Raw genomic sequence first — 24,884 nt, forward strand, 5'->3', positions numbered from 1 at the left:
CACCTCTTTTCCACACTCTCCGTTGCTCTGAACCGTTGACCCTAAGTACTTTAAGTCCTGCACCTTCTTCACCTCTGCTCCCTGTAACCTCACCGTTCCACCTGGGTCCCTCTCATCTGTCTTAATGCGACTAAGCTCCATTCCTCTGTTTTCCAGAGCAGACCTCCACCTCTCTAGATTTTCCTCCACCTGCTCCCTGCTCTCACTACGAATCCCAATGTCATCTGCAAACATCATAGTTTCCAGTCCTCAGCATCCTTTCACTCTCCAAGATCTTGTTAAACAAACTAGTCAGAAACTCTACTGCCACCTCTCCTAGACACTTCCATACCTCCACAGGTTTGTCTTCAGGACCAACTGCCTTTCCATTCTTCATCCTCTTCAACATCCTCCTCACTTCACTCTTACTAATCTTTGCTACTTCCTGCTCCACACCAGTCACCTCTTCTACTCTTTGTTCCCTTTCATTTTCCTCGTTCATCAACTCTTCAAAGTTCTCCTTCCATCTTCCCATCACACTCCTGGCACCTGTCAATACATTTCCATCCTTATCTTTAATCACACTAAACCGCTGCACATCCTTCCCATCTCTATCTCTTTGTCTCACCAACCTGTACAAATCCACCTCTCCCTCCTTAGTGTCCAACTTAACATACAAGTCCTCATATGCTCTTTGTTTGGCCTTTGCCATCTCTACCTTCACCTTACGCTGTATCTCCCTGTACTCCTGTCTACTCTCTTCAGTCCTCTCAGTGTCCCACTTCTTCTTAGCTAACCTCTTTCTCTGTATACACTCCTGAACTTCCTCGTTCCACCACCAAGTCTCCTTCTCCACTTTTCTCTTTCCAGATGACACTCTGAGTACCCTCCTACCTGTCTCCCTGATCACATTAGCTGTAGTGTTCCAGTCATCTGGAAGCACCACCAAACCACCCAGAGTCTGTCTCAGTTCTTCCCTGAAAACTACACAACATTCTTCTTTTTTCAACTTCCACCACTTCGTCCTCTGCTCTGCCTTTGTCCTCTTCATCTTCCTCACCACCAAAGTCATTTTACACACCACCATCCTGTGTTGTCTGACTACGCTCTCCCCCACCAATACTTTACTGTCCCTGATCTCTTTCAGAGTACAACGTCTACACAAGATGTCGTCCACCTGAGAGCTTCTACCTCTGCTCTTATACGTCACCTTGTGTTCCTGCCGCTTCTGGAAGAAAGTGTTCACTACAGCCATTTTCATCCTCTTTGCAAAAGTTTACCACCATCTGTCCTTCTGCATTCCTGTCCTGAAGACCAAATCTGCCCATCACATTCTCATCCCCTCTGTTCCCTTCACCTACATGTCCATTGAAATCAGCACCAATCACCACACTCTCACCTCTGGGGATGCTGTGCATTACTTCATCTCCAGAATTTCTCCTTCCATTCTATCTCACATCCTACCTGTGGGGCATAACCACTAACAGCATTGAACATCAAGCATGCAAGGTAACAAAGATATTTGCCCTATGTTTTATATTTAGTAGTTTCAACACTTTTTTTGCTGTATCTTTCACCTTCAACTGTTTATTAGCAGTTTACAGCACACGTGTAAAAGAGTTCACAATAAATAGCTTAACCTTTAAAAAACTTTGCCTATTGTGTATCCCCTAGCAGCTACTAATTAAAGAGTGAGTTTCCAGATAAAGTTATGAATATGTATTAATGTGCAATTTTTCAAAGGGAATGATCGGAAATGCAGTTTTTGAAGTTGCTCTCCTCTAAAATCTGTTAGTGAGGCCAGCACATTTTAGATTTCCGCAGAAATGTTATTTATGAGGCACATGTGGAACACATCTGGACTTGTACGCTAAAATCTCTTGTAGTGTACAGTAGTGTTTAGGTTTGCTATTTCTAACACAGAGGTTTTTTTTAGAAGTAACTCAATCAAATTGATGTTCAGAGTGTGTGTACTTGTAATTTAAATCACACTCTTCTTCAACGTCGGTAAAGAAAGTTGCAGTGTTACAGTGGTACTGCTTGGACTAGTACTGTTCTAGGCAAGTAATAGGATTTGACTCCTGCTACCTCTGTACTGAATGTGGAACAAATGAATAAGTAAAGGTGGAAATTATGGCCGGAGATTACTTTTCTTCACTACCTAATACTAGTTACATCAAGGCTAAGAACAGTCCAGACCTGGCTGCTTATTGCTTCACTAAAAGCAGTTATAAATAGGCCCTATCCTGACGGTAAGCTGCCTTTCCACCAATACGCAGCCGCGGGGGCGGGGACAGTTGCCACCATTTATGTTTCGGCCCCGCTAAATGTGACTCATCGCCTCGCTGACTCGCAACGTGATAACCACGTTCCACACACGACGCTACGGTTATTTCTGACATATTTGGAAACACGACCTTCTTTTCAATTGCCTGCCAGGATTGAGATGTTACATTTTAGGGTTTCGACATTGCCTAAGGAGTTGTTTAAAGCCACCCTTCACCGTCCCTTGCCCGGTACTAAACAGAAGATCTGGTTAACTACCCGCCACTGCTCTTTCGGCACCGTCTCCGTTGATGCCCGAGCTGTGTATCCGCGTCTGAGGATCCTCCATGCCGCTGCCCTCCGCCCGGCTCTCCGCACCGCGCCCTGCGCCGCCCCGTACCGCTCCTACTGCGCGAAACCTGAAGGTGCCGTGGAGCTAGATGAACACCCAAAGAAGGACGGAGTGAATAATGAAGCAGCCGGGGACAAGTAGGTTTCCAGTATTTTCTTAAGGAAGGAACTGTGTGTACGCTGTATGAAGTGAAGGCAGGGCAGGCGTTTATGGCGACTCCTGACGCATTCAGCGAGCGGCAAGCGGATGTAGCGCTAACCTTCATACACGCTATATTACAACCGCATTCATTGCGTCCATACGTAACAATATACTAATGTGCTACGTAGAGGTGAGATACACTCACGCGCACATGGAACAAACAGCCAAAGCTAACGTTAGCTAAATACAGTGGCATTACAGCCTGTGCCGGTTAATTAGCTAACAGTACAAAAATTACTTCCTAAAATACCAATGGCAACTAAACCCACTGTTAATTTGGTTCGGAGCAGCCCCTTATCGTCATGAATGTAACTTTAGGTTAGGTATTAGTTCCTGTATAAATACAGGGCAGCATGGTGCAGCGGGTTTGAAAATGAATCAGTGGGGCCTGTTGTCTGGAAGACAGTAAAAATATCCATATTGGTGTAAGAAGTCAACAGGTTAGAATGGAATCAAACCTCGTAGCTTATTATGATCGTTCTCATTTTGATGTCAGCCGGCATGTGTGTGCTAACTGGTTTGAATGGCTTCTAGCTGTTTCTACTGTGACCTCACACTCTGTCAAATCAAGTGGCTGCAGATCGCAGATGCAACGCTGCTCCCAGACTATTGACAGGCGGCAGCCTGAAAACAAAACCCGTCTGTGGTTTCACCCACTTCTTGTGGCAGTAACACATATACACTGGATAAATGCACTATTGGTAGTAGTTTACGTTATTTATACAGTAATAAAAAAAATATATAGTATATTGGCAATTTGACATGTTAATCCATAGTCATTTTCATGTGTTTTTCTTGTTAAGTTCCATGCAAACCTATTTGTTTATTTGCTCTTATCTCTCCTTGGCATACGTGTGTTTGTCTTTAGAGGGACTGCTGCTTAACTATAGTACTTTAGACAAGAATCCTAGGCCTTGCTATGCAAATGGTTGAAGCTATAGAGAAAGTATATCATACTTTCATGCAGTATACTTTGCAAAATTAATTTGTTTCAGTTCTGTCTTATTTGAATTTTCAATTGTGTAAATATTTGCTTGTCCTGTATTGAATCCTTTATTTTGGAAACTAATTTTACTTACCCTTGTAGGATTTAAAGGATTTTAACCACCTTACTCTTCACGTTGCATTCCTTGCAGCCAGATGGCTGGCTGTACTGTGGCCGCAGTTCCTGAATTTCTTTGTGAAGCTCAGCAGTTTGGATGAGCTCACTGTAACGAGAATTACTTGCATATTTGCGGACATCGAAATGTGGAGGACAGGGTGGTTTAAGAAATGGACCAAGGGGTCTGTGTTCCCTTAGTCTTCTTTCAAATATCAAGAGTCATCTTCGGGCTCAATAGCTTTCAAGCCTCTAATACAGTTTTTGTATTGTACTGAAGGTACTTAATGATACATGACAGTTTAGTTTTTCTAAATGATCTCCCCACACTTTGGGAATGAATTCTTCAAACTAAATGTCCATCCTTCCCAAGAGGTAGTACCGAATGTAAGTTCCAGGTACTTCCAGGGGTTGGAGTACAATTATAAGAAGAGTAAGAATTCAAGGCCATAAGACAGCAGCAACACAAGTTTTTACCTCTGGACAGAGCGGGATGTGCAGTTTATGAATATGTGTGCACATATTTAGATCCTCAGGTCAACATCAACCTTAGAAACGTACTGTTTCAATCCTTTGTTCTGGCTTGTGATTAATATTTTTTTGATCAGAATACATGTTGATGCACTTGATGAGGATGTTGTGTCTGTTGCATTTCTGATAATGACTCACAACATAAACTACTAAATGGAAGGTGGTTAATGAATCACATCTCACTGTAAAATGATCAAAGCGATGGAATGAAATGTTTTAATTCCTTCAGTTTGAAATTGAGCACATTATTTGGACACTACAAAGTTTAGTTATTAAGGTGCAGACTGAAATGTGTGTTAGTACTGAGTTAAAGAGGGAAGCTGAAACCATTAAATATGTTGCCTGGTAAAACTGATTGCTGTTGCCTTAGGGCTTCACAGATATGTTGTACAGTTAGAGCTTCCTGAGCTCACAGCTGTCGACTGTGAGCAAATCAGTTACAGCTTTGGATGGAGGTGGATAGGATTAACATACGAAAGAGACAAATGACTCCTGTGTTACACATTAATAGAAAAAGAGTGAAATATGCACTTGTATGGTTTCACTTACTGAAACTAGTTGAATGTTAAACCACTGATATGACCTTGCTCAGAACATACTTGTACTTTCAAGCCGGATGATAAAATAACACAGCAGTTTCTGCTTGTAAAGACCTGGAGTCCATGCTGCTTCCTTTTCACATGTTGCAACCTATAGTAATCTTAGCATTTCTTGGGCCTCAAAAAGGGAATTTACTATTAACCTGTGTGGCCTGTGTGCATGAATGTAAGCTATTTCTTACTTAACAGCCAGCTAAAAGAGAAACAGAGTCTTTGATATAATCAAGTTTCACAACTGGCATGTGAAAAGAATTGAACAATAATTGTGTGAGCAATAAAAAAGCGGTCAACGATACTATGCTGTGAAGTACATAAATCTAACTGCTCCTGTGCAGTCTTTACCTTGTCTTTACCTCGTGTCCAGGAAACTCTTAAAGTGCGCTGCTTATAGCAACGAGCAGTCATCCAAAGACAAATGGACCTAGCTATCCGCTGTAAAAGGGAAGCATGTTTTCAAATGTATAAATGTAGCGAACAAAAGGTGCTTTAGACAGTATTCACACCTGATTTGTCTGTGCAGTGTAAACACACTCTGGTGTGTTTGCTCAGTTCAGGTATTGTTGGCTGGTTGACTACTGAGAATATAAGAGATCAACCACAGCATTATGTGTTATGGATATTCAAAGAAGATTCAAATACCTTTATTTATTCCATAGGTAAATTGTGTTGCCTTGTTTACAGCTGCTCTCCACAAAAATAGTAGAAAAGAAAGCATCTTGACCAAACCAAGGAAAATCCACATAGAAAAATGAATAGAAACTACAGAAATACAACTAAATACAATATAAGATAGATTGTAAATGGCTTCTTACAATGCGCTTTTATACAAACCTCTTTACAATGTTGCTTCTCGTTCACACACACACCATTGGTGGATGCTGCCATGCAAGGTGGTCACCTGACCCACTGGGAGCATCTTGGTGTTCAGTGTCTTGCCCAAGGACACTTTGTGGTTCGTGGGCAACTACCTTACCAACTGAGCTACAGCTGCCCCCAGACTGTCCATTTAGACCTATCAGTCCCCCTCCTGGGGGATGAGTTGTATTGTCCTGTGGGGTTCTGTGGAACAGTTGACTGTGATTAGTGCCTTGCTGAAAGTGTTCCTCTGTGCATTCAGTGGAGTGGGTGGGAGAGATTGTCCATGATTGAGAGGAGTTTGGAAAACATTCCCCTCTCGGCCACAACATGCAGAGGCTCCATCTCTTCCCCAAGAACAGAGCCAGCCCTCCTTATTAGTTTGGCCAGTCGGTTACTGTCTGCCACCTTTATATTGCTGCCCCAGCAAACCACAACATATAAGATGTAACTGGCTACCACGGACTCATAAAAATCAGCAGCATGGTGCTGTAGATGTTGAAGGACTTAGTCTCCTTAGAAAATACAGCCTGCTCCTTGTTTTCAAGTAGATTGATGCTGCAATAACTGACCAATACAGTTTATTTTCTAGGTGGACAGCCAGGTATTTGTACTCTCTTCACCCCCTCTCCCTGTATAGAGAGTGGATTGACAGGAGTCCCAGACTTTCTGAAGTCCACCACCACTTCCTTTGTTTTGCTGATGTTTCACTACTGACACACCAGTTAACAAAACTGTTAACCACTTATTGGTACTCTGATATCTTCACCCTGGATCCATCCTACAACTGCAGAGTCATCACTGAGGTGACAGTACTCTTGAGTTGTGCCTTAAGTCTGAGGTATACAGGGGGAAGACAAATGAAGCTAGAACTGTCCCTTGGGGAGCACCTGTGCTGTAGATCACTGTTAGACACACAGTTCTGCAGGCAGACATGCTGGGGTCGGTCTTTACACAGCAGGTTAGGCTGGATTGTGTTAAAAGCACTGGAGAATTTAAAGAACATAATCGTTAAAGACCCCCCAGTCTTGTCCATGTGGATGAGGGTGTCCTCTAGCCCCAGTTTGGTTTCACCAGAGGCCATAGCAAGTGCAGGACGAGCCTCTCCAACACTTTCATGATGTGGAAGTTTAGAGCAACAAGTCTTTAGTCAATGGGGACACTGGGGAGAGCCACTTTCGGTGCTGGTATCAGGCACAATGTTTTTTATGCCACAGGCACCCTCCCCAGCTGCAGGCTCCGGTTAAAGATTTGCTGCAAAATGCCAACTAACTGTGGGGCACAGGCTTTCAATACCCTGGGGCTGACTCCGTCATGGCCTGCAGCCTTTGTGGGCCAAAGCCTGCATAGCTCTCTCCTCACCTCCTCTGCTGAGATGGTGATTGCTGCAGAGACAGGAGTGGTGTTTGAGTCATGCAAGGGTGAGACATGGGCACCTGTGGTAAAGCTCCTTGGTGGGTGGATATGAGGCACCTCAAATCTATTAAAAAAAAATCATTAGCTCTATTGACACTCTCCTCTGTCCTCTGGGTGCTGGTCTTATAGCCAGTGATGCACTTTATGCCACTCCAGACTGCTCCCGGTCTGCTGCAGCCTGATCAGCTGTTCGCAACAAATGAGCCGACTCCAGCTCCGTACAACTGAAAAGTAAGTGCATGTAAATAAAGACTGCCATGCTTAGATGATATATAGCTGCCAGTGGATGATCATTCTACCTCCTGAGTCACAGCTGTCCATCCATGACGATACGTATTATTTTTTATTGAGAATTCACTTTTACAAAAACCAACTAGTACCTAAAACAGATTAGACGGATTTGAAAGTAATACTCTAAAATACAGCTTAAGTGAAAAATAAGTGAGTCCTCCTCTGACTTGTAAAGTAAAGTTTGTGTTTACAGTTGCATAATCAAGATAGTAAAATGGGACCACACCTTCCTCAGTTTTGGTTTGGCTTGGGATAACAGATGGCACAAGAGCGCTAGTTACTGCTGAAACCCAATGGCAGCAGTAACTAGGCAAAATAGGAAGAGCTAACTAAAGACACAACACACAGCTGATTGTTTTATGAAACCATGCATTAAAAAATAAACAGATAAATGCTTTGATTCGGATCATTCATATGGATGTATCTGATTAGCCATTATTTAGAAGTTTTGTTTTTATCTGCACATTTAGCCTATAAATTAGTACACCGTCCCTTTTAATGGCCTAAACACTTCCTAATTTGCTCATGTTTTGCTCGTGTCAATGGCTGCACAAAGTGGATCCTCTTTGCAATTACACGTTTTGCCGGTTGCCTTGGGACTCAGAGCTACACCTATTGACAGTGACAGATGCCCGGTCAATAACAGTGCCTTTGAATTAAGGCATGCATGACAGACAGCTTTTTAGTCGATCTTGGTTTGTTTGCACACATTCAGCCGTGGTTACCTTGGTTGGATTTGGAGTGTTTACACTGTGGGGAACAGAAGATGTGCAAAAGGAGAAGAAATTAAGGCAGGGAGGATGAAATCCTAGAATTTCAAATGCTGATGTGGCAGTGTGCAGCACAGCTACTACCTCTGTGTGAGAACTTAAGCATTGAATCCATGCAACATAAGTCTTCACTTCAACACGGTACCTTTGCTATCAAGTTTAGGTTTTGAAATAGGATTTGAAATGGACATTTGCATGTGATGGGGTATTACTAGTAATATGGGGTCGATCTGTAATGTAAACTGAAGAGTTCTTCAAAAAAAGGAACTTTCATTTGACTGGCTCAGCAGATATTGGATGTATTAGATTGTTGAAAACATTTGCTGGCTTTATTTGAAGGATGTTATAGGTATACCTGCAAATACAACATCAGGTTACACTTTATCATATGATGCTTTTTTACAAAGCAACATAGTTCCAAAAAAATATTGTACTCGTTCCTTCAGTTCTATGCTGTCTTTAAATTTCCAACCAAGAGTGTGTAAATCCAGATATCTTTAAAAGTATTGTATTGCTCTCCCATCATAAGTTTTATTCACTGCAAACCACACTGCTATAACCTCCTGTGTGTGTGAAGAAGCTGCAATGTTAGTTTTATTAATCCAAGAGCCACAGAGAGCTGGGCACGATGAAGGCAATAGAATTTGTGGAATTTAAGCTTGTCCTACGCTACAGACAGACCTACGTGTGGGGCGACACATAGTAGGGTGAATATTGTGTCGCATAAAAAAATATTAGAGCTACATGTGTAAACAGCCCCAAACTGTTGTAACTCTCAAATATTGTCTGTATTGAATTAATTGATGTTTATGTAATGGTCATTCTAGTTCTTATTCTTTTATTTTGGCACACGATGTTGTCAAAGAAAATACCATTAAAAACAGCATCATATTTTAAGCAAATTGACTCTAGTGTTGTAAATACATAAATGGACAGTGGTCCCTGTTTATGCCCAAATTAATAGTGAGAAAGAATTAAGTTAGTGTTTACATATTTCACTAACTGAAGTGTTGATACCGTTTCAGAGCCTGGGCCTATCAGGGCCAGAATTATAAAATCTTGATTCACATTGTAAACACACACACACATATCCAATGCTTACTTGTGGATTGCCTATTTTGAGAATGTGTCACTTGATTCCCTCACTAAAGTGATAAGACTGTATAAGCAGATATGGATAAGCTCTGTGTTTACACTGGCAAACAAATGGGAAATGGCTTAATTGTGGCTTACTGTGCAGTCTTGCTGCATGTCAACTGTATTTCCATTGCTGTGGCGCTGCAGGTAAACTAAAACTGTGTGTTTTGTCCCGCTTCTCTGCTTTTTTATTATTCTGTGTAGTTTAATCCAGAATCTGATGTAAAGACAAATAAATTCAAAGAGGTGTTACATCTTACACATGTACGTGTGTGTCACTTTGCAACCTAGGAGGAGAAATCCTGGCATTCTCCCCAGTCTGGAGGATTTGCTTTTCTACACAGTCGCGGAAGGTCAAGAGAAAATTCCTGCTCATAAATTTCTTACAGTAAGTTCCTCAGATTTATATAAGCTTGGGTGTTTATAATAATTTCACAGCATTATTATCCGTGCTGGCCATACCAATGAACCACACAAGCATGAAATGCATTTGATTGTTGAGAGAGTTGTTTCTAAATATTATTTAATTTATTTTATTATTATATGTATTGTTTTTTTGTTTTTTCTTTGCAATTTTTTAGGCTCTTAAGGCCACAGGGCTTCGCACTGGAGATCCTCGGCTGAAGGAATGCATGGAAACCCTCAAAGAAACTCTAAAGAAAACACCAGATGGCGTAACACTGGACAGGCAACAATTCAAGAAGTAAGTCTTGTTGTGTCTATCTCATTTGGGTGTTTTATCATTTACACCAATCATTGTGGTACTTTAGTTACATTCCCCAAGAACTTTATTTCTTTGAGCTTGAAGCATTTTATATAGTTCAATGACCAAAACGTTTAATAAGTAAATACTTAATACAGTTCTATTTTGTGTGACTTGTGCAAGGACAGCAACGGGCAAATCATACAGCCTTTAATGAGTCAACAACATCTCTCTCTTAGCAACAGCTGGTTCTCATTCTTCAAGTAAAAAAGGGAGTGGATGTAGGACAAGCAGTGAAATCTGGGCAAATTAATAGGAACAGCTCTCCGATCACTTCGTACCTACCCGCGAGACGTTAAAAAAAAGTGGTGAACATAACTAGATATAAAAAGATTTTTTACCTGTCGCCTAAGCATTGCGGGGGTTCTTGTTGGCAAGGCAGGCTGCCATGCTTGTACCAATCTAGGGAAAACACTGGATGCCTACGGTCATTCTGTTCTGGCTTCTTATAAACATTTATTGTGATATTATTATTCTTTTAACAAGACTACATTGAACACTGTATCTTTCCCAACATAACCTGAAGTACTTTCTGTCACAGTAGCAAACAACAAAATGCTTTGTAGCATTTACTCTTGTACAGTATTAAAATGTGACCATCATTCAATGTCATGTGTCCTCAGTAAAAATGTACTTTTAGAGACTAAAATATTGAAAATACAGGTTTATGTAATACTGGGCTCAAGCTGACAGCACCTTCATGTTATATACAAGAAACCCCCAACTTCCTTCCTTTCTTTAGAATTATTGTAGAAGTCAATAGATGCCTACAGGAAGTAGGCAGTATTATAGTTTCATGTTTCTCATTTTTATCCTAATTTGAAAACGTTTTGAGTAAATGGGGGATTTGGGGGGTTGTTTCCAAGATTGATGACTGTTCAAACTCAAGATAGGCTGCCAAATTACACTCTTTTTTTTTTTTTCTTGGTACCTCTCATTCACGTTTGTAATTGGCGTGTATTCGGCTTCAGTAGGAACCCTACTCAAAGTTCTTAAATGTGCATTTATTTACATAAAATGTGTGCCGTGTCTAGAATAAAAAAAAAAGTGATTTGTGACAGTCGGATTAAAATTAATTTCCTCAAAAACTGCTTGGTTATGGTATGTTCCTTCCAGTTTGAGACGTCTCTTCATTTCGCTATTTATTTAATTTTCTGCTGTTAATCTCCTTTTAATTTTTACTGGACAGTCGGATGCCCATTTACCGATGGCAAGCAATATGTAGATGTGCACAGAAGCATTCACACTATCGGAGATTGGATATGAATTCGATCTCCATGAAAAACCAGATCTGCAGACAACCAGATTTGGGCCCATCCAACATGCATTTCGAATTTGGCCACAGTGTCGTGGACACTCTGGTATGTCTGTATGTAAATGGTCATTCATCACTGTATGAATTCGTGCTGGATTATGCTGCATGGATAAACCAAAGCACATGACCGATGTGTTAGCGAGAAGCTTCACAGAAGTTTGTAAGTCATCAGGGTTGCAAACTTAGCAAACTTTTCCCTTGCATGCAGTCACTATATTTTAGCATGGTGTTTGTGGTTTATTCATCAGGTGTGTCCAGAGCAATATTGTGCTGCTCACTCAGGCCTTCCGCAAGAAGTTCGTCATCCCAGACTTCCAGTCCTTCACCTCCCATATTGATGAGCTGTATGAGAGTGCCAAAAAACTCCATGAAGGACAGGTGTGTCCTTAGTGCCATGAGTCTTTCTTCCACTTTATCATAAACTATGATTTAACCCATATAGATGTATAACTGAGTCTGTGGTTCCAGTCTGCATTTAGCTGCAATCAAAGGCAAACCAGACCAGCAGCACTTTCATCTAATTAAAAAAAATCACTCATGAAAGAAAAATCCACCCCAGAGCCTGTTAAAAGTTTCATAGTGGTGTTCCCAGCAGCAGTAAGCTGGTGCTACCTTTACATAAAAGTGCAGGATTCTCAGTGGCAGATGCTTTCTATGAGGTGTGTCATGTTATTTCAGGTGTCTGTTATAAAAACGTATTTAAAGAGAAAGCTGCGATATTATAAAAAAAAAAACTATAAAAGTTGATTATTCCAAGATCTTATGAACTGTTGTTTAGGAAAAAAATTGTATTAAAGATTGTATCTTTAATCCTCGAGTATATATACACATACTTTTAACTTTGCATTTGTCTGCCTATAATGGCTACTTCATGTTACCTGTGTTGGTTGTTTTTCACTTGTTAAGAAATTATCGCTACACAAGATGCAATTCAGCACACACCCGGTGGGGTAGAAAGTAGCGTAAGTCACAGTTTAGAATTATCACAGCAATGGCAGAAAGCTGCAAAGAGAAAAGCGAGTATTGTGTTCAGCTGATGTTTGGTAGATTTAATGAAAAGGAGACAAATTCATGCTATCGACATGTATGCTTTTCACACAATGAGAAGTCAAAATGTTGTAAAAAGGGTCTATTAGCAAGTAAGTAAACTGGGCCTACATCCACACTAAGCTGATTCATTTAGAAAACACACGAGCTTGTTTTAAAATTGACAGAATAATCTCAAGATCTCTGTCCACACTCACTTAGATTGATAATAAGAGGAAACAACCAACTGTACTTTTCATATTGTCATATTCTAAACTGTACACTTGCAGTGCACTGCCACAGCTCATCAAATGACCATCTATTTCAATTCACCTTCATTTTACCTTCATGTGTAAAATGGTGTTTTGATCACTGTTACTACATGTTATGCCTGCATTTCTGTGACTTCTAAGATGTATTTTATAGGTCACAGGTTGGCAAAATCAGTGTAAATACAGGTTAATGATTGATAGACGGCAGGATTACAGGCTCCTCACTGCTACACAACCTCTGTCTGCATTAGGGCAGTGTCACATAGTTTGTTTTTCCCTGTACACTAAATTGCATGACTGTCATTTCAGAATATTTTCACTTTTGAGTCTCAATAGCTATGGTTTTTTTGTGGATGTAAGTGCACGTCCTTTCAAACTAAACCAGCATAAGTGTGGATGTACAGAAGGAAAGAAGCTGAGGCTTTAAAAATAGGCAAATTGTAGGGGAAACAGGTTCAATCTAAACAAAACTAAACAAAGTGTTTTTTTCCAGAACAAACTGCTTTGATGTTAGTATCTGAGGGTGGACTTTTCCTTCATGAGCTTCAGACGAGGAGTTGACCTCTGTCTATTCAGTTATTTGGATTGGCATCAGCTTTCCATTGAAATTTGTGCCTAGAACAGACGTCAGCATCAGTGTTAGGCACTTTTTCAGCTGCCTTACCTCTCTTTCAGGTTGCAGACTACATTCCTCAGCTTGCCAAATTCAGCCCTGACTTGTGGGCTGTCTCTCTCTGCACAGTTGACGGACAGAGGTGAGATAGCCATGAGCTGGACCAACTACTAAATGTATACAGTTTAGATTTTAGAACATTACTTTCTTATGTTTCTCAGTTCGTATTGTAATGCATCTCTACAATTTGAGCATTCGTCTGTGAAATAACTGATAATTATGGTAAATGTAGTGAAATGGCTGTACACTGAAGATATTTAGATTTAGGATCAAAGGATGTATACAGGATTTTATATATATATATATATATATATATATATATATATATATATATATATATATATATATATATATATATATATATATATATATATATATATATATATATATATATATATATATATATATATGCTGATAAGTTAAAACAACATGACATCTTTAGTATTCAAATTTTAAGTGACAGAATGGTAACTGGTCTGCACTTTTCTACCTATTGGCACTCAAAGAGCTTTTCACTCCATCAGAGGGAAAAAGTCAAGTAAACTGAACATATATTTTACCAGCTGAAGAGGATATTAAAGTACAAAATTTCCACAAAACAAAAAATAACTGAAGGAAGGTGCAGTAAAAGCCTGGAAAAGCATTTAAAAAAAAAGGAAACAAACAATTTGGTGATGTCACTGAGTCACAGGCTTCAGTTATTGCAAACAAGGAATATGGAGTAAATTTTAATTATTTAAAAAAATCTGCTTTCAATATTTTTCATACTTAAAAAATTATGGAAAACTTCTTAATGATCTTAAACCAAAATGTCTTCAGTCAACAATAAATGAATTGTTCTTGCCATACCATTACTTTTGGGGAGGACTGTATGTAAGAGGTGTATTGATCAACCTTTGCTGTGATTGGCTTTGGTAAAATTCCATAGATGTGTAGATTTGTCATGTTTGTTTAACACAGGAAGTCATAAAGATAGCGTTAGTACTAAAACAATTGTGTAGTTTGGTTATCACACTTTATTGCTCTGTTATATTTTTCCTTGAATTGTTTTTCAATATTCCATGAATGATAAATCTTTATACACTGTCACGTCCTTAATATTTTTCCTCTCCCTGCATGCTAAATATCTTGTTAGGTTGGTAATTACTGACACGGCTTTGCCTGCTTAGATAAAGTGTTGTGCTGTATCTTTTGTAGACACACAGCAGGAGACACAAAGGTCCCTTTCTGCCTGCAGTCTTGTGTCAAGCCTCTGAAGTATGCTGTTGCAGTTCATGATTATGGCACAGAGTATGTGCACAGTTTTATTGGGAAGGAGCCCAGTGGCCTGCGCTTCAATAAGCTCTTCCTGAACGAAGATGGTGAGACCTTTTTGTTTTTTATGTTTGAGCAGTTGAACAGCTTTTCAACACACACACACACACACACACACACACACTAGCTTTTATATTCTACTTGAGCAGGGTGGCATTACGTCACATGTGTGCCAAGTACATGAGTCAAAAGTTGTTTGTTTTTCAAAAGAAATGCCACAATTCCCTGTCTGTTATTTAAGCTGCAAAGATCTTGTCACAGAGACTGTGTGGGAGTTTTAACATGTGACTCATAGCCAGTTATGTTTGTAGCTGTAATATCCTGAGTCAATTTGTCCTCTACATGTATTTGATTTCATTGTTTGTTGTGTCTATATACAGAGCTCTTATAATTCAATAACATCATCATTTACACTTCAATCCTGTACAAATTGTTAAGTAAGTTGTTAACTTATATTGCAGATAAGCCCCACAACCCCATGGTGAACGCTGGCGCTATTGTTTGCACTTCACTGATAAAGGTAAAAGCTACGATGCTTTTTTCGCCTCTGTTTGGTTTTTAATGTCCAGTTTGTGTCTCATTTCCACTGAAATCTTAGCTAGAAAATTCTTTGTATGGTGGGTATCAATTAGTAACTTAATCCAGTAGATAAAATTCCAAAACTGAGACTTGTCTGTTTAACAATGGCCTATTTCCTACTTGCATTTAAACCAAGTTTAAAAGACTCAGTCATGCAGGATTTTAACATCTTGTCCAAATGTCTGTAGATATGTTTTGTGGCATTCTTACTGATTCAGTGCATCCAGATATTTATTACTCTGGACTCACCTTGAAATATTTTTTCGGTTCCTGTCTAGTCCACTGCCATGTGTCTTGCTGTGGTGATAAAGACTTGTGCTATTTTTTTCTGAAGGGTACTTAGCCAGCCTAGCACACATGCTGTTATTGTCCTCACGGAAAATAACCTGGTCAGAGCAAGTCAAAGTCAGGTGCACACAGACCAAACAACAAAGGAAGCAATCCGTAGTTCACATGTTTAAACAGAACAAGGAGACAGTGTTGGAGCTCTTTACAATTGTTAATGATCCTTTTTAGGTCAGTTTATTTCTTCAACCATACTAGACTGTACTTATTTAGTGTTAGCATTGAATTATGGGCCCTTGCACATACACAGACATGAGAGCTGTCTGTAAACATTTTGCCCTGTGTACCAGCTCTTCACAGTTACAAGACTGTATTATAGGCCTTTTCTTACCTTTGATAGCTTGAAATAGGTTCTGTTTAAACATATTTTAAAATATGAATTTTTACTATTTCATGTTTTCTGCTACACATTTTTCTTGAGGCAGTCTGTTAAGTCTTAATACTCCTAAGCACTGAGACGTTTAACTGAATTGTTCTGCATGGCTAATGATATGCTTCATCGTTGTACCATTCTCATTGATGTTGTAAGAAAAAAAAACAATGGGCTGTCAAAGATGGTGTTTTTATTTGTCTTGAGAGAAAGCAGTCTAGAGAGGGAAAATTGTAGGAGATGTAAATTTTGTAGATATTTATTGAGATGCATGCTGAAGCATTTGCCTGTGTGATTTTGATTTTGGAGCTCTTGTACTTAAACTGAGCAAACAACATACAGTGTTGTGTGCATCGACTTAAGTAATCAGGTTACAGTCTTAACTGGCATGTTTCAGATTTAAAGTGTTTCTAGTCAGCCTTCACAAACAGCACATGAGCAAAACAAAAAGCTGCATACGGGAACAAGCAGCTGATTGAATGACAGAGTTTTTAAAACATCTGCCTTAAGTCCCACTAAGTGCCTCGTAGAAGTGTGAATAAGTCTCTTTCTCCAGTGGATTTGTTTTCAATGAGACAGATCACGCTATAAATCAGCTGTGTGTGTGTGTCTCCCCCTGCGCTGTCACTCTGCACAGACAAAAAGAAAGAAAGGCAGCATTTTCTGTCACTATATAATTAAAGTCTTTAACCCATGATTCCAAAATAAGTCAGAGGTGGAGGAGAAATTACACTTCTACTGCTGCATGTGTATGTTGATTTACTTTAACTAGTTTATTCCTGTTTCTCAAGTTTGTGTAAAGTCTGTCCCCGATTTCCTGAGAAAGCTGATTTCTCTGAGTAACCTGGTTATGTAAGTGCATGCAAACACATTCATAGTAGTTCTGTTACACGTCTCAGGATGTGGGACCTGTATGTTTGCAGTGTCTAAATGTTGAAATCCCATTTCTTTAAAATTTAATTTTTCCATCTGTGCATTTTGTGCATTAACATTACAAACGAATCGCTGTTTAGCTTCACTTAATATTGCCTGGTATTATTAAACAGACTGTATTTTCAGGAAAAACATTCACACATATTGGTGTGCATCTGCACATAGTTGCCTTATGTTATTGAAGATTGTTGTGTTGTTATTGTTCTCAATATAGCAATGACAGCAAGCCAGTAACAGCTGGATTCTCAAGAGTGCAAGTGATTTGGTTGGTTTAAATGAATGAAACAAGTAGTTGTAGTCTCTAAATCCCACCAGGGGCCAGTTGTAAAAGGTGTGTATTTAAAACAAATATAATAACAGTGTTTTTAAGGTAAACCATTTTAGCTTTTTGCTGTACTAAAGCTTTACATGTATTATTATAGAACAACAGATTATTAAATGATCAAATGAAGGCCCAATAACGGTGAAGGAAAATCTATTGCAGTGCACTTGGGGCCATGACAAGAAGCTGTCTGCTATAGCCAACTGTTTCTCCTTGATTAAAAAAATTAGTTTGGTTAGCCATTTTATGACCTTTCAGTTGTAGAACAGTAGTAGAGAGGGAATTTAGTGATTTTTAAAAATAATATATTAAAGGAGACACTTGACCACAAATAGCAGTGTATTAGTCAGCTTCTTTAATGGTTCAACATTTTGGCAAATGCACATTTGTTTTCTTTTAGAAAAGAAGACAAGACTGATATCATTCTTCTGTCAGCATGTAAAAGCTTCAATTTTAATATTACAACAGTGGATGAAATCACTGTAATGTTAAATGTTTACGGTTTTTGTTTTGACAAACCAACAAAGAATTTTGACTGAATCACCCGACTATGCAGCTTGAGGCTCTGCTTAACACTTCTTACGCATCTTTTATTTTAAGTGTTTTAGTTTTAGGGCTCAAAGCACACGGCAACAGCTGATTCACATTCTCTGGCCACATAAAATCCTTGCTTGTCCCTTATATTCACATAGCTTAGTGCTACTTCTGGAAAACAGTTGAGTGCATTGATTTTAAGACAGGATTCAATCTCTAACACCACAGACAGTTGCAGTTTTGTTAATACAATGTGAAGCTAGCTGCTCCCCCTTCTCTTGGAGTCTTTTTGCTGGTGGTCTTATCTCACTTTCAAAAAGAAAGCACATTAGTGTTTTTACTAAAATGTTGAACTATTACTTAAACATTGCTGGCAGATCTTTACTGGCCCAAGACAAAGGAGAAGAACACACAATGTTTTGTTTAAATCATCTTTTTCAGGAAAGGTAGTAGCTTACTCTTCAGGACCACACACTGTAGGTACAGCAAGGTCCTCTTTTCACACTCAGCAGCCTTATAGTAGCTCTAATCCTGTGCTTGTAGTAGTGAAGAGACAGAGGTTAACTAATGCCTTTCTTATCGATTTAGGATTCAAATTGTACACTGCAGTACGTGGAGAGTTGTATGTTCCGACATACAACAAAGCTGTGAAACCGCATACAAAGTCGCATAAATCCCATCCAGAAACGATTTTTCACCTCACGTGTGTTGAGATGATAATGTGTGTCTGTGTCTTCATTCACCCACCATTTTCATCAGTGTCTTAATAATTTTGTTTTTGTTTTTCCTAACTGAAGTACAAATGTCAAGCCGTTGTTTCAGTCAGCCAGGTAGCTTTTGACTTTGGGAAAAGTATGGGATGGTGGCGAGGGCTGTTTGGTTGTTACATGGTGCTTGAAGGCTACATGTTGCTGTTTTTGTATGTTGTTGCATATTTTCCAGACTTAGGAACTGTGGAAATAATGACTGCTGCTGCAGGTCAATGACGTTGGTAATTTTTTCTTCCTTTTCCATATCTATCTCCTCGCACTCTCCCATTCCCCTGATCTCCCCTCTCCCCCTTCTCTCTCTGTCTTCCTTCAGCTCTGTAGAGTTATCTCATTTAGTGAGCCTTTAATACCTCCATCGGTGTCACCTTTTTTTCCTTCTGCACGGTTAAGTGTAAACCTTAAACTGTAAATCAGTCACACATTAGGCATCAGTGTTTTTTTAAATGTAATGTTAAAAACCATCCAAAACATAAATTGTTAAATACTTTAAATGTATAAAAATGCTGCAGAACTTTAAATGTGCATGTGTGTCTGTTATTCTTTTGCCATGTTTTCTTTGTGGGAATAGGCAGCACCATCTAATCTGTAACATAATAAGTGTACACTGAGCTCCAAGCCGTGAATTTTACTGTCAGAGGAAGACAATAATTCCTTCCTCTTTTTCCTCCCTCCCCACTGTTTTGGCTGACAGGCTCTATGCACAGATGACACATGTTGACTTAGACACCCAATCTCAAACACATTCATATGCCCACATGCTTCATAGTATAGAGCTTTTTTACTTTACATATAAAACAATACTGAAACCCACCTTTAGAATCAGATGGAGTACTGAGATGTAATGACGAGCCATGTTTTTATTTAACTGGCTAAACTAGTAATGCACATGTTTACTAAATCTCCCTTTAACTTCAAAAGACTTCCCTCTTTGTAACCTATCTGAAAGCCAATCTAATATTAATATTTTGTATTGGCATAATTCTTGGCAAACTTGATTTGATTTTGTAATAAAACCATAGAATTTTCTATATAGTATTAACGTTTTTATGCAGTATCTCTAACTACATCTTCTGTTTTCTCTTCAGCAAAGTGCAAGCAATGCAGAAAAATTTGACTATGTAAGTATCAACAGTCTGAACTTGACACACCAAACCGAAATCAAAGAAACAGTGGCGACAAAGTCTGACGGCTGTGGCTCATGTAGCCTTTTGGATGGCCGGACAACTGGTGCTTAAACAAAATGCAAAAATGACAATAATTGGGCACGTAGGAGTGCATGTTCTATGCATGCATGAGAAAGTGTAGAGCACGGATATACAAACTGTATATGAAGCTGCATTATCTTATCATTTCCAGACAATCTCATGCTCACCACAGATGGTGTCAATCAGTCAATTTACATGCACTTAAGTAAACAGGTTACATTCAGCTTTTTTTAGGAAATCTGATTTGTTAAAGGTCATGTATATTAGAATAGAGTCAAATATAGTAAAATCGAGAGTCAGAATGCAGCAATTTCTGTCAGTAAAAAGTAATCTGTGCGCGATTGGGGTGCACAGGGGGCACAACCTTATATAAAATTAAAAAATTTGGGAACAGTGTTTAATGTACAGCACATTTACAGCCGTACAAGTAATAGGAAAATGTTCAATCGTTCGACTAAAGTGGGAGTTGAGTGATAGAAACGTCATAAACATGCCCACTTGATCGCTTGTAGTCCTCCAAACAGTTCGGCACAGAGCAGTGAGCTGCGCAGACGAGCTCAAAATAAGTCAGAGATGGATGAGAAATTAGATTCCTCTTCTGGTGCTTGTATACATGGATTTCCAGTAAGCAGGTTTCTTGAGTGCATGTAAAATCTGTTCCCCAATCACCCAAGAAAGCTGATTTTTCTGAGTAACCTGGTTACCCAAGTGCATGTAAACACATTGGCTGAAAGCCTTTCAACTGGGGTTTGACACGTACAGGCATCATAAAACTAGGCTGACTGACTGTCACTTATGGCCCAACATTGTTTTTATTTAGAGTTAACTTTTTTGGGATAAGATTACAAACTATTTTATTGGAATTATTTATTTACTGTCTATTCATTATACATTATCTTTTACTGGCTAAGACAATTAGTGAACTATGACACTAGCGTGTGAAGTTGTCATGCTGTATAGAATGTTAGTTTTTGAAGACCCCCCTGCCTTTCTGTTGAGTTGGAGTCATGGTTCTGACTTTTTGTCATAATTCTGAAAAGTGTTGCCATGAAGCATCAGTCCTACAATCATATTTGGTCAGTGGAGTGCTGCTTTACCTTTGCCACATCTCCATCAAATTTCACCAACTTTTTAACCTAAAAAACTATGTTGGTAACTCATTGTAACCAAGAATAACTTAGGCCATGCTTCCCCTGTCTCCCGCCAGTTATCGCATGTAACTTCATAGTCTCTATTGTTAGTAAATAATATATTATTAATATATTATATTATATACGTATTGTATATGGAGAAATGTTATTTAACCAACATTCATCAGCAGACAGGCCACTAACTTCATAGAATTCAGCCTGATTCCATGATCATTTTATCAACTCTCTCCTTTTTTCCTTCTAGGCCATGACTTTTCTGAAAAACATGGCAGGAAACGAGTATGTGGGCTTCAGCAACGCCACGTAAGTCTCCCATCCGGATATAGGCATGAATAAATCATGACTACTGAGACTTTAAACATCTTATTCCCAGAAGACCACACATAGCAGGCAGCTTTATGTTGGGCTCTCTGTGACTTCTGGCCACCTCCCATCAGTCATGTCACAGCAGGTGTTTTGAATCAGCTCTTAATTAACACGCTCCAAAGCCTAAGAGGCTGAGCGCTGTTTGAAAGCTAAAGCCTCAATCTGTGACTCGTGCAGCACGAAAGCACAATGCCACGTGCACACACAGCACAAACAGCACAAACACCAGCTACTATCTCACTGCTTTTCATGTTTGAATCCAGTTCAAGATGTATCTTCACAGCATGAGAGAGAGCAGTGACTTAAACAGCTGCAACTGATATTCACTTATTTAAAAATGAAAATATAGAATGTTGTTTAAAAATAGAATAATAAATTGCTGTTTAAATAAAACATTGTAATTATGTGAACAATCATTGTGATATGAGTAAATTGATAGCTTCACTTTGTAAATTGCTCAAATTACTCACACAACATGAGTTTTCTTTGTTCATTTGTAATGGACTTTACATTGTAATGGAATCAGCATACGTGTCATGTAAATGCCAGTTGTCACATTACATAATATATGGTGTCATGCATGTTCTTGAAAAAAGACCAGTTGCTGGACAGTTACATCCCACAGGATGAACTCATTTGTGATGAAATTCCAACACGCACATACAAACACGCATACAGTCGTACGTGCACAAACATTTCCTTTCTTTGTGTTGCAGATTCCAGTCAGAGCGTGAGTCGGGGGACAGGAATTTTGCTATTGGCTACTACTTAAAGGAAAAAAAGGTTTGGATTTGAATGACTCGAACTTTATGTCTGATTTTGTTTTCTGCTGCATGGAGCTTGAGTTCCATCAGAATGATATGGATTATTTCAGTTTGAAAGCTTGTTGGACAACTGCATAATTGCCAGATCATAATTACATTCATTTATCACGAGGCTGCAATACTTTTTTTGCTATTCATCTGATTAAAATTCTCCTTAAGTTTACAGTTGCCTTTAATTGAATAATTGTAGTAAAATTATAACAGACCTCTTTGTTTACTGACACAAAGGTCTATCCCTTATCTAGAAATGCAAAAAACATGAGATGATGGTTTTAGAGTGGACATTTATTCATCTATGTGCTTCACATGTTTTCCACTCTTGTTTTTCTCTGCAGTGTTTCCCAGAGGGGACAGACATGACATCTGTGCTGGACTTATATTTTCAAGTGAGTTTATTGGTCATTTATATTTATCGTTTTTAAAAGATAGAATCTTGTCTTCCTTGTCATCTTGCTGCTCCTATCTTGTCTTGTGTCAGAAGTCTTGGTTAGAAATGTCAGAAATCCTCGTTCCCTCCTGTTGTATTTTAAGGTGTTGTTGACATTTTTCTTTTAAAGTTAGCAAACAAATAACCAAAGCAACACAAATAAATAATACAAGTACACAAAATGATCATAAGCAGTAACCAAAAGTGGGAAACTCATGAAATATTAAACATGAATGGACCCACCCCTCCAACGTGTGATAGAGACATTATACATTTATCTTTTGTATCTACCCCCAGCTGTGTTCCATTGAGGTGACCTGTGAGAGTGGCAGTGTCATGGCGGCCACTTTGGCTAACGGGGGTATCTGCCCAATCACGGGTGAGCGTGTGCTGAGCCCTGAGGCGGTGAGGAACACGCTGAGCCTGATGCACTCCTGCGGCATGTATGATTTCTCGGGGCAGTTTGCCTTCCATGTAAGTATATAGGGCCCATCTTCACAATATTCTCACCACAGCGAGGTGCATCCTGTATGATTGACAGGGATCTTTAGTAGGAAAAACTCAAACCAGTGATGTTTATTAGTTGAGTGAAACGTCTTTTACTGGTGTGATTTTGTTGGTTGGACTTTACAAAGGCATGTCATAGCCTTAAATAAATAGTTTATATGTAACAAAGTCATACCTTGAATTTCAACAATATAGTCTAGTAAATCATCAGCTTTAAAATAATGTTTAATGCTCTACTGCACAACTGTTGGTGTAGTAGGGGATTAGAAGGTCTTACACACATTTAGCAATAGATTGGTAACTTCGTCCTCATCTACTACATCCCGATCGGCCCATATTTGTAGCTAGCAAATTGCTTGGTTGACCTCATGCCAACATCAAACAGAACAGGACAAACATGAGCTTCTGCATCAGGTTCTGGGATGCACTAGACTGATCTAAGCTGATCTTAGCTTTGAGTTCACTTTGTACACACTGCTCATAATTAATAAATATAGCATCATGGCCTTGTTTATTAACATTTTCCTAAAGAAATATTCTTAATTACCATGTGTATTTCTCACCTTATGAAAGTGATAAAGCCCTGAAAGAGACCTACACAATACACTGATCGGCCAATGTTGGTCTTAATAATGTGATGAAGGACAAGGGTCAGCGTGGCCAGTCTGAGCAGTCTGCAGGTACACAGCATCATATGCAGCAAAATGTGATACACTGTGAGCAGAGGTGGACACAAACTCAATACAGAATTCAAAAGTAAAAATGCAAGTAGTGGCATAAAAATAATAATTCAGAAGTACCACTTCCAAGTAAAAGTACTATGCAGGTTATCTACATTTTGCTTGTACAAAAGTAAAAGTATTTTAAGCACTACTCATAGTAATTATGGCAAGACATGTACTGTGGCTTTTAAAAAAATAAGATTAAAAAATCGCTGTTGGTAATGGAGGTGATTTTAACCACTTTGTGTTTTAACATGGCTAAACCCATAATGTTACATCATCTGAACTTTCTTGATGGCTGTTAAATTACTGTAATATACCAATTCAAACACTCAGTATGGCACAGCATCTGTACTGTATTCCTTCAGTTAAAAAAAAGGAGAAAGTTTGCCCCAAATCCAATGGGGAAAATAAAGGATGAACTCTCATCAAAAATGCTTCAGTGCAGCTCATTTTGCCTTAATTCAAACTACGCTACAAACAAAGCATTGCTGATAAAGAAGATACAGGGCTTTTTTGTGTTTCCATTTTGGAAAGATTGCTTAGTATTTCACAGACAAAAGAAGTGGAGTCAATTGGAAAAAAACACTGGTAAGAATGGCCTTGCTCTAACTGATAAATAATTGAAGCCACGTCCTTTGACGGTTTCCATTATTAACAGTGTGTTGTTGCCATGCTGATACTGCGTATGCACACAGCTCATCCTCTGTTATGTAACTCATCTGTTTTCCCTGTTGTAGGTCGGTTTGCCAGCCAAGTCTGGGGTAGCAGGGGGCATCCTCTTGGTCGTGCCCAACGTGATGGGTATTATGTGTTGGTCGCCTCCACTAGACAAGCTGGGCAACTCAGTCCGAGGAATACAGTTCTGCACGGTGTGTAACGTTTGCACACAGAAGAGCAGATTACTGTGTGTATTTGCAAAAACAAAACATACACAGAATGAGGACCAAAAAAAAACTGTGTTTTGCTTA

At 39.0% G+C, this 24,884-nt stretch overlaps 1 protein-coding gene across 4 annotated transcripts in view; it reads left to right on the forward strand.

The window, feature by feature from the left end:
• Positions 1–2,280: 2,280 nt before the first annotated feature.
• glsb (glutaminase b) overlaps positions 2,281–24,884 on the forward strand; it is a 33,969-nt gene continuing 11,365 nt past the window's right edge. For 2 of the 4 annotated variants that reach the window (XR_010915269.1, XM_067517451.1), the window contains exons 1-13: positions 2,294–2,733; positions 9,787–9,883; positions 10,077–10,198; positions 11,822–11,951; positions 13,547–13,626; positions 14,742–14,905; positions 15,320–15,378; positions 19,797–19,829; positions 21,312–21,370; positions 22,150–22,216; positions 22,593–22,643; positions 22,982–23,158; positions 24,654–24,785. Coding sequence is in view for 3 of the 4 variants with exons in the window: in XM_067517451.1 (XP_067373552.1) it covers positions 2,426–2,733; positions 9,787–9,883; positions 10,077–10,198; positions 11,822–11,951; positions 13,547–13,626; positions 14,742–14,905; positions 15,320–15,378; positions 19,797–19,829; positions 21,312–21,370; positions 22,150–22,216; positions 22,593–22,643; positions 22,982–23,158; positions 24,654–24,785 (1,479 nt within the window). In the remaining variant the exon portion in view is untranslated. The other 2 variants (XM_067517452.1, XM_067517453.1) reach the window with 2 other exon arrangements.

Source organism: Channa argus, chromosome 9 (genome assembly GCF_033026475.1).
Source record: "Channa argus isolate prfri chromosome 9, Channa argus male v1.0, whole genome shotgun sequence".
Taxonomy (NCBI): domain Eukaryota; kingdom Metazoa; phylum Chordata; class Actinopteri; order Anabantiformes; family Channidae; genus Channa; species Channa argus.